The 11,269-nt window shown below is 40.0% G+C and overlaps 1 protein-coding gene across 1 annotated transcript in view; it reads right to left on the bottom strand.

The window, feature by feature from the left end:
- Window positions 1-509: 509 nt before the first annotated feature.
- Window positions 510-11,269, bottom strand: part of LOC138648629 (5-hydroxytryptamine receptor 3A-like) — a 28,405-nt gene continuing 17,645 nt past the window's right edge. The window contains exons 3-8 of the mRNA XM_069738416.1: window positions 9,454-9,498; window positions 6,226-6,335; window positions 3,877-4,049; window positions 1,279-1,409; window positions 642-849; window positions 510-532 (exon numbers count right to left, since the gene is read on the bottom strand). Of these exons, the coding sequence (XP_069594517.1) occupies window positions 510-532; window positions 642-849; window positions 1,279-1,409; window positions 3,877-4,049; window positions 6,226-6,335; window positions 9,454-9,498 (690 nt within the window). The remainder of the gene's footprint in view (window positions 533-641; window positions 850-1,278; window positions 1,410-3,876; window positions 4,050-6,225; window positions 6,336-9,453; window positions 9,499-11,269) is intronic.

Below are 11,269 nucleotides of genomic sequence, written 5' to 3'. Positions count from 1 at the left end.
ATGATTTTCTTTTTTCTTTTGTGCTTATCCGCCATCAAATTTTTCCCCATTTCTTTTTCTTCTCACCACTTAACTATCTATCTTGCTTTCTTAATATCTTAAAAACACAGATCACATCTTTCCAACCTTTCTTCTTATATTTGAAGCAGAAATTTTGCATTTAACCAAATCTGAAATAATTGAGTATGCTGCAAGCTGTAATTTCAATCATAAAAATTCTAAACTCAGTTGTGTTGTTTCATTACATAAGAATGTATATGGTTTGTTTCACAATGTATTCTGTTTTATAACCTGTATCAATGCCATCTATATATTTTGAAAATCTTCAATAAAAAGAGATTAAACATTAAATGGCCCCGTTGGTAGACACACCTGAATCTCATTTTCCCGGACTAATGGAGCCACTGACAATTGGCAATAACATGATGTGAACATAACCTTAAACATGTAAACACTTCCAGAGCTGAGCAGCACAGCTCTGTCAACTGTTTCGCTTCCACAGCTAACTCCTACTCCCTCTCAAAATAAGACACTGTTGAGAGGGAGTAGGAGTAATTTGATATGAGACTATGTGATTAGATTTATAAATCTATAAGTCATTGCACAATAAGTATTAGCCTAAGTGCCAGTACACAACTTACTCAACAATGGAGGACTCTCAGATGTAGAGAGAATTTGGTTCAGAACGACAAGGAGGAAAGCAAAACCAAGCACGACTGTGATTTTGAACATAAGTCTTTCCGTATCTCGCAAATGTATAAACATGCCAATTATATCCAGGATAACCAAGAAGCAAATTGGGACGATAAAAGCAATGACTTGAACTGAGGAGTTCCTTTTAATAGTGATCTAGAACAGGGGGAAGAAATAAAAATGAATACATAGAAAGTATATAAATATGTAATGGAAAGTTATTTAAATCTAATTTAACATTAAAGGGAATCTGTCACTAGGTTTTTCCAATATAAAGTAGGGTCAGCACCTATTGCCTTTACTAATATTCACAATAATATGCTGGTCACAAGCATGAAAGGTATGCACAGTAAATACAGACACATTCAACCTATAGAGAGAATCGCTGAAAATATATGGTACAATAGAGCATACCAGGCCCAGATGAGGATTATAGAGGGGCACTGTAGCACCTGTGTCCACCCCGGGTGGGATATTTTATCTCTGGCACATATTGTAAATTCTCTTGGCTGGAGGAATACAGCATGATATCCTTCCCGAATCACACAGCAGATTAAATTCATAAACTGTTTACCCACCACACACCTGATATTGAGCTCGATTTCCAATATCTGATACATTCAAGTTTATAAGATTCCATTCTCCAATGCTGAAAAAAACTTTCTGTGTTTGTTCATATAAATAAGAGGAGTTCACTTCCGAGATGAAGTTTACATCTACAAAATAAAAAAAAGTCGTTAGCGACATTTCTGAGGACAGTTCTTTTGATTTTACAGTGGCATGTAAACGTTTAGGCACCTCTGGCCAAAATTAATGTTATTGTGAACAGTTAAGCAAGTTGAAGATGAAAGGAGTTGTCAACTAGTAGGACAACCCCTTCTTCAACTAAATATTTGGCCCAAAGAAAATAAAAAAAAACCTGTACTCAGCTCCTGCGCAGGCACCATTCCAGTGATGCCTGCACTCACGGGCCCGGGGCTGTGATGTGGTGGAATGACACGTGATGCCCAGTGGCAGAAGTGTATCTAGATTTTCTGGCACTCGAGGCAAAAATTCAGTTTGGGGCCCCCCCTCCCTGCCTCCAAGCCCACATGCAATTTTCACAATTAGAGCTCATACTCATCTGCAAGAAAAACAGACGAGTGCAATCCGATAAAAAAAAAAAAAAAAATCAGATTGCACTCTCACCAATGTTAATCTATAAGTTACAGCTCATCTGCAACCTTTTTCTCAGCTGAAATAGGACTGAGAAAAAAATTGCAGCATGCTGTAATTTGCCACGTGTATCGGACACGACTCGCCAATGCAAATCAATGGGAGTGATAAAAAACATTGCATAGCACTCGGACCATGCAAGTGCCGTCCGATTTTTACACACCCATGTCCTTTGAAAAGCTGGCAATTCAGCAACCGCGTGCAGTAAAATCACAGCGGGACCCAACAGCATAGAATAGATGGATTACATACAGTATATATACATAGAATAGATAGATATAAAGATGTCAATGACATATACAATTAGTACAGTGCGTGTGAAAAAATGTCATGGGCATCCTCGTAATTTTCCTAACCAGCAGAGGGAAAGCCAACAGCTGGGGGCAGATGTTTATAGTCTGGGAAGAGTGTAATACCCATGGAGCAGCCCAGGCTAATAATATCATCTCACAGCTGTATAATTAGCCTTTACTGGTTGTTAGAATGGGGGACCCCCCAAAAAATTACATAGGGTTCCCCAATAATTAATAACCAGCAAAAGCTAGGCAGACAGCTTTGGGCTGATATTAATAGCTGTGAGGCGGTGACTAGTGTTACATGTGAGGGTCACTATGAGACATGCCATGAGAGGGCATTGCAGTCACAGGCATAGCTGTGGTTGCAAAGCAGCCTGAAGTGATTATAGGTCTTGGACATGCTGGTTGTTCAAGGCAGATTTAGGGAAAACCTGCTCTGGGTTTTTTGTGATTTGAAACAGACTGCAGATGGTAGTGTTGCAGTCTGTTTCATTCCCGGCCCGGGTTTTCCATGTGGCTGAAGGGTACAGGTTGCTAGTTAAAAACCCTGAAGTATAGTTTGGGTGTGTCAGGTTGAGTGTCAGTCTGGTGTGTTCTGGAGGGCAGAGCAGTCAGCTCTGCAGTGCTCCATATGTGTAAGGCAACACAGACAAGCAGAGCGTATGTAAACTTTTGAGCACAACTGTATGTGTGGGGGCTTTTCATCTATGGAGGTAAATTTGCCTAAGAAATCTGCCTTGAATAAACTAAACATCCTCCAAAACCAACTTCTCCCAATGATCCAGGAGCAATTTGGTTATGAATAGTGAGTGTGCTCGTTACTGGAGATTTCCGAGCATGCTCGGGTGTTCTCTGGGTATTTTGGGCGTGCTTGGAAATTATGGTTGAGTCACACATGCAGGGATTGCCTGTTTGTTAGGGAATCCCCACATGTATTCAGGCTGTCTAGCAGCCGCAAATCATGCAGCTGCGGGGACACAAACAATTTCCGAGCATGCCCAAAATACTCGGAGACCACCCGAGCATGCTCGGAAATCTCCAGTAATGAGCACACTCACTCATCACTAGTTATGAAATATGCTTTCTCCAGCATGATGGACACAAATTCACATGAAAAAAGGGATAACCAAGTGGCTCGGTGAGCAAAACATTGAAATTTTGGGTACCGTCCAGGAAATTCCCCAGATCTTAATTCCATTAGGAATCTATGGTCAATCCTCAAAAACTGTGAGAACAAACAAAAGCACAGAAATTGTGATAAACTCCAAGCACTGATTATACCAGAACGAGTGGTCATCAGTGAGGATTTCACCCAGAAGTCAATATCAAGCTGCCAGGGTGAAGGTAGAATTCTTGAAAAATAAAGGACAATGCTGGAAATATTTAATCTTTGCATAAACTTGATGTAACTGTCAATAAAAGTATAAATACTTCTGAAAAGCTTACCAGAGAAACATTCCACTAAAAGATCTAAAAACACTGCAGCAGCAAAGTGCGCGAAAACCAAACTTTGTATTAGTCTCTAAACTTTTGACCACGACTGTAGCTGTACCGACTCCATCAATTCTCATATACCATTGTGTAGGTTATTAATGGCGTAAATCTATTACTGACTCTTTGCTCATATGTTTACTCTGCAAAATAGGCTCAGGATTAACGCTTCGAAACCTACCGTCAGAAATATAAGGTCCGAAGGTTATATTACAAGTCTGTGTGTCAAACGGATAATAGAAGATATTTAGGTTGCAGCTACTAACTATTCGTATAGGCTTTGCCGCGCTGATGAATCCATCGTAGGAAATTTGGTAAAAAGGGGTTACAGGGTTTTTACTATCTGCCTCTGTCCTGTATAAGAAAAAAAATTACGAAATGTAGTTAGATATAGCTATAATTCAGAGTCTCCAATCAACTCACGGATCCAAAGATATCTTGTTACAAGGACAGACACTGAGATCAAAGCAACCTTGTACAGGACTTTTGTCTGATCCCACTTCCTTTACCAGACCCCCACGTACATATATAATAACACATTTATTTGCATATTCATTACACACACACACACACACACACACACACACACACACATATATATATATAATAACAACTTGCAAATACTTTACAAATGTATAGTACAAACATGTGCACAAGCTTATATACAATGCACTTATGCACATAACACATGCATTTACACAATTATATATTGTTGGGGAGTCATGACGTTTGACGTACATTTACGTCAAAGGTCAGGTCCTTTACTTTGATGACCGAGCATGTCAAGCATGCATCTTTCCCAGCAGATAATGGCTGATTTTATTAGCCATCATGTGTCTTTAACAGCCGCGGATGGAGTGGAGCTCCACCCACAGCTGTTAACCTGGTAAATGCTGCTGTCAATCTCTGACAGCAGCATTTAACACGCGCTGGCAGGGAGACACATCATTCCACATGGTCGTGGGTCACTGATGGGTTGCCATAACAGCTGATGACCTCTGTGCCTGTCATTACAATCCTCCTGTGAATGACAGTGTTTAGCTTACGTTCATAGGAGATCATGATTTTAGCCATACATAGCAGTGCCAATACTTTGCTATGTATAGCACAAGTGATCACATGATATCGGTATTATATTGCTCATCCATAGGGTATTAGATCTTCTTGGGTACATTTCGTTGCTATATTAAGCCTCAAAAAACTTGTTTAAAAAATTATCGGTATTAGGCTGTGTGCACACGTTGCACAGTTGGTGCGTTTCTGTCGTGTTTTTCTGAGCAGATTTGGGACAAAACCTGAAGCAAAAAGTGTTGAAAACAGTGAATGAGAAACCTGGCGTGTGATGCACATGTTGAGTATTTTTGACTTGCAGATTTGGTGCAAAAATAATCTGCAGAATGTCAATTCTCTGTGCATTTTTGCCCTACGTTTTTCACTATTCACTTCACTTCCAATCAATCAAAAACGCAGGGCAAAAAAAGCACCAAAAATATGTGTTTTTCAGCTGCCAAGAGACGTAAAAATCATATAGAACTCTTACTCCACGTGTGCACATTCCCTTATCGGTATAATTTTGCTCACCCTTAGACTATTCCATAGTCTGGAGCACATTTCCTTGGTATATGACCCTCAAAAGTGCATACCCTTTATGAGTCTAGGAGACCAATACACGACAATTCGAGCAGAATGTGTATGAGGCCTCCTTTTTGGCTAATACAGGGCGTACCTGAATCCTTTATTTAGGTGTGCGGACTTAGGTGACGGGGACATGCTGGAGTTTTTCAATTTTGATGCGGTCAAGTCCAAGTACCCTATTACTAACAAAGAGTTCCACCAATATCTGCAGATAAAGCATTTTGCTTCTTCACTCTATGGCTCTTCTGGGGTCTCTCTACCGACGGGACCTTGAGAGAATCTGCAGGAAAGGACCATCGACTAAAGCGCTAATATGTGAAATTTATAAAATTCTGAGTTCACCCTTAGGAGGCCAACAGGTTAAACATCCATATATGTGCAAATGGGAGTCCATTTTTGGGAAAGGGGTTGTCGCCCCAGAGCTGGAGCATTATTTTTGGAAAAATCAGCTAAGTCCTCTATTTGCACTCTCTACAAGGAGAATCAATATAAAATACTAATATTTTGGTATCACACTCCTGATCTCCTTCATAGATCGAATCATTCAATTTCAGATAGATGTTGGCGTTGTGGTTCTGTGGTGGAAACACAGTATCACATTTTTTGGTCTTGGACTGGGATTACGAACTTTTGGGAAGAGGTTAAACAGCTGATCTCCAGGGTCCTGGACCCACTTATATATCTCTTAAATATTGAATATTGAATCAATGATCAAACGTATTGATCGCACACGCAATTGCATTGCCATGACTTTAGGATTATGATGGCACTACAAAGAGTTAGATTCCCTTTTCGCGCTGTCCATTGTAAACAGCCCAATGTTTCTGTGAGCCAAAGAGACCACAATAAGTTTATCATCTTCAGCTGTTAGTATTTTGGTATGAAACAAACTTACATTTCCAAAATATAGTTGTCCGGTGTCCAAAGATTGTCAGAAGAATAGAAAAAAAATTCAATATTACAAAACGCCTCTGGATCCCAATTTATGAATTCATTTTTCCATGTCTAAAGTGAGAAAGTTAAGGTCAAAATGTTATGAAATCATTGAATAATATCTAAAAATGAATGGAGCGAGAATTTTATATGGCCAAAGATCAAATTTAAATATCCAACGATCAGTGGTCTTCATTCAATACTTTTGTACCTGTTATGTAATTCTGTCAGAAGTCACTTAGTTGTACTGTACACTACTAAATCCAACAATGTAATGCTTTTTTTAGATTTTGGTCCCATATTATTCATGCACAGTGAGGATCTTGGTGTAAGCAGTGGGCCAGGATAAGGAAATGGCGATGGGTGCTATGCTAAAAGACTAAAAAAAAAAATGAAAGCTACAAATTATCTGTCCAGGATGCAACGTCATTTTCAGAGCATGGTTAGCTTAGGTTCCAGTGATGTGAAAACAATAGTTGCATATTTCTGTTTGGCACTGGGAGCTGCTGAAGCTTGAGCTGATGAGAATAATGAGACTAGTGGGATTGTGCTTCTTCTATGTATGAAATTTTCTGTGGGAGAAACGACTGTAATCTCTTCAGGCGAGTCCGTACTAACATACAAGTGCTTCTCACAAAATTTAAATATAATCAAAAAGTGAAATTATTTCAGTTCTTCAATACAAAAAGTGAAACTCATATATTATATAGAGTCATTACAAACAGAGTGATCTATGTCAAATGTTTTTTTCTGTTAATGTTGATGATTATGGCTTACAGCCAATGAAAACCCAAAAGTCATTGTCTCGCTTAAATTAGAATAATTAACAAAAACACCTGCAAAGGCTTCCTAAGCGTTTAATAACGTCCCTTAGTCTGTTTCAGTCGGCTTCACAATCATGGGGAAGACTGCTGACTTGACAGATGTCCAGAAAGCAGTCATTGACAAACTCCACAAGGAGTGTAAGCCACAAAAGGTCATTGATAAAGAAGCCGGCTGTTCACAGAGTGCTGTATCCAAGCATATTAATGGAGAGTTGAGTGGAAGGAAAAAGTGTGGTAGAAAAAGGTGCACAAGCAACCGGGATAACCGCAACCTTGAAAGGATTGTTAAGAAAAGGCCATTCAAATATGGTGCCCACATTGCTATATACTACGTGGGCTGTGTTATGTACTGCGTGAGCTGTGTTATATACTGCGTGAGCTGTGTTATATACAGTACAAGAGAGAGCAACAAGGCATAGATCATAGAAAGGGGATCACCTGAGGCAATGGATCAAGTATAAAGTACAACATTTTTATTTATATTATATAACACAGAAACCACACAAAACACATATTAAAAGCATTTAAAACGGTCACACATGTGACCTACATACAATACCAAATGGCTCATAAAGCCAACCCCCTGAAAGGACTCCCCAGCAGTAATACAGTAGAATATCCTTGTAAATACAAGGTATAGTATCTATGTGAACAACACTTAAGGCTCTAAAAGAGAGCAAGGTATAAAATCACTGAGAAAGACTAAACTGTAGCAACTTGATACATGAATGCATGCTCCTCCATAAATAACAAATTCAGCGACACAGTGTGCAATCATCAAATAGTTCAAATGAGCCATGCAAGGGTAAGACAGTTTGTAGAATACAATATTATTCAGTGAGTATAGATTGAAGATAAGAGCATGAATTCAACGCCCATTTACCCAATAAATGGCTGAAAAAGGAGAGATGGAAAAAGATGCAATATGCCAGCAAAATTGCTATACATAACCCCCTCTCACATGGTCATTTGTAGGGGTATAAGTTCCAATATATCAAAGTATCAAGCTTACCCACCATGGAGAGCATACAGTGGGTTACCAAAACCAATGAGCCCAAGTCAGCGTTTCTAAGTAACTCATTAGCAATCCCAGTTACTGCTGTTAGCCTATAGAGAGCCCTAGGGAGTAAAGACAGGAGGTGCGCAGACCCTCCTTGGGAATACTACACTCATAATTAAGGGTTTCAGTTTTAGTCGCAATCGAAGCAAGGTGTGCACTGTGCTTACAGCTCTTATGCACTTTCTTCTTGTTCCTGGCACACCACCGCCCTCCGATCATTGACTGACAGGTTCTTCTTGTCTGAGTGATCGGCAAGATGGCGGCTGTCAGCTATCAGCTGTTACCTCAAAACAGCTGATTGCGCGCTCACCTGCAGAATCTATGTGATGCACATTGTAAAAACAGATATCACAGGAAAAAAAAAAGACCGATTAAAATGATCCTTGAACTTGGTGTAACAATTAAGAAGAAGAATAAAAATGAACAAAACACTTCTTGCTAGGCTACTTTCACACTTGCGTTTTTTGCTGTCGGTAGTGATGCAGCAAAATGACGTATCGAAGGACGTCACAAAAATAGAGAAAACTGTGTGTGATGGATCCAGTGTAATGACGGATGTGTTGTACACAAATTCCGGGATTTAAATGTACGGGGACGAGAGAGAGAGAGACTTTTTCCGGATTTTGAAAATCCTTCGGGGCATGCTCAGAGGGGGAAAAGCAGGATACGTCACTGGATTCCAGTGTGTGATGGTCAGCGACGGATCATGCGTCCATAGGCTTCCATTATAGCCGTCGACGGACAGCGCAGGATGCGTCGCTGACCGATTTTCCGACGTGCAGAAAAAACGTTCCTATGAACGTTTTTCTTCGTACGACGGACCGCTATTTTCCGACGGATCCAGTGCACGACGGATGAAACGGATGGCCATCCGTCACAATCCGTCGCTAATACAAGTCTATGGGAAAATGCAGGATCCTGCAAATTTTTTTGCAGGATCCTGCATTCTCAAAAAGCGACGGATTGTGACGGATTAAAAAAAACGCAAGTGTGAAAGTAGCCTTATATTGCAGAAACGTTGCCTCAGGTCATATATGAGGTAAATAACAGAAGCCCATAATTTAGGCGAAAGATGTCCGAATTTGCTGAAAATTGTCTTAAAATGATTTGAAGACAATAAGTAATAAGTAAAAATTAATTTAAATGAAAAATAAATAAAGTTAAAATTTTCTTGTCACGCTGTAGAAGCCCAGCCTCAGATCAGAAACGAGGTAATCTTCCCATTACCCAATGGGTAAGTTCCCATTAATGTTTATTTGCAATATTGCGTCTTATCTTATAGAAGGGTGTGGGTTTGTCAGCTTACCATGGCGAACCATACATATGAGGTAAGTAATTGCATGTGGTTATCCTGAAAATAGAAAAAAATACAATAAGTAAGAATAATCTAGGGGGTTTACACTGACAGTAACATTAAATCTTCTATAATATATGGTAACTTTTTTGTATCTTAAACAGTTTGTCCAAATTGCATATTTTATTTTAATAGAAGGGTTTTCTCAGGTGACCACAAGCTGTCCTATTGCTGGGAGTGCTAGTGATCAACTGAAACGTGTGGGGTATCTAACAGAAGGTGAGCAATTCTTAGACAGCTCCTCCACAGGCAAAATGAAGTATTACAGATGTCCGTTAAAATTAACAATATGTCTGTATAATGTAGGGGAATGCCACTACCAACAAAGTGGTCACTCCCTAATCTGGCAAAAAGATTAACGTTCTGAACAGGTGTTTACAAAACCAGACAACTCCTTATGATATTGACTATATTCAAGATGATCAGTGACCATTTGCTGGCATGTCTATACAGCCCAAAGACGTAATATGTGCAATGAATGATTTTCAAGATGATCTTTTGGTGCCTATAAAATGTCATGTTATCAGCAGCAAAATTTCCTGCTTACACAGGGCGATGGGCTGCCGATAACCATGATTTTTTTTAAAACTGGCTTAATAATCATCCCACCCATTGAGCAAAAATTTAGCTTTTTCCTCGGCTGTTTAGATGGGCCATAAGTCAGGAGTTGACATTTTTCCAAACACATTATTAGCTTGTCTAAATGAGCCATTAGAGTATATTGCTAGCACATGCTGTAACGTACTGAATGTGTAAATCTAGAAGTGGGAAACAAAGCGCACAATAGGGGTGGTACCCTATGGTGGGAAAGTAGGAGAGTGATGGTTATGCTCACCTGTTGGGGTTATGACAGGCACAACTCCTATGTAGGCATGAGGAATAATAGCTGCTGCTGCCCCTTGGCTGGTGGATAAACATACTGAATAACGGAGGTCTAACAAGGAGGACCCTCAAAGGAACTACAAAGCTAAACAAACGGAAAGAAAGAATTGCATCAGCAGGAACTGTAAGATGAAGAACTTGGTTTCTGAGGGAAAGAGATTAAAGGAAACACCAAGTCAGGTGACAGTTGTTGTGCAGCTATTGTTTATAAGAGGCCCAAGAGGGCAGAGAAGGGGAGGAGTCGGTGCCTGGACCAGCGACAAGACGGACCTGCAATACAGTAAAGTTGGCTTATAACCACCATTATGAGTAACCAGATCTGAGTAAAGAACCTAGTAACCAGATCCAAGCAAGGAACAGATTAACCAGTTCTGACAAAGAATCAAGTAACCAGAATCGAGTGACCAGAACAGAGTAACCAGATGCGGTAAAGAACAGAGTATAGAATCTAGTAGCCAGATCAGAGTGACCAGAACTGGAGATGAGACCCAAAGCTGGGGGACCATATCGAGAGCCAGGGCAGAGAAAAATGATTAAGCTGTAGAAAAGGAACGTTTGTTTGAGCGGTAACTGTCAGTGTAGATGTATGGAGCAAAGGGGACTAGGAACGTGCTCTAGGGGACTACTGCGGCAAGCGCAACAACTGTACAAAGTGACAGATTTATGAGGTACTTGTGGACAAATGGCGTACTACTGTAGATGCCAGTTGGGGCCTGTACGACGATTTGTATTGCCCAAGAGAGAGACAGAGGGACGACTGTGATGGGCCTAATAGTATTGTGATGCCCTTTTGGTCTAGGCAGTAGGTCAAAGACAAGCCTGACGATAATTGTCGTTGAATTGTAATAACAGAACAGTAGTGTGCTAACAGAATTGCTTGTATTCC

Source organism: Ranitomeya imitator, chromosome 9, assembly GCF_032444005.1.
Source record: "Ranitomeya imitator isolate aRanImi1 chromosome 9, aRanImi1.pri, whole genome shotgun sequence".
NCBI lineage: Eukaryota > Metazoa > Chordata > Amphibia > Anura > Dendrobatidae > Ranitomeya > Ranitomeya imitator.
This window is presented reverse-complemented; position numbering and strand designations above follow the sequence as displayed.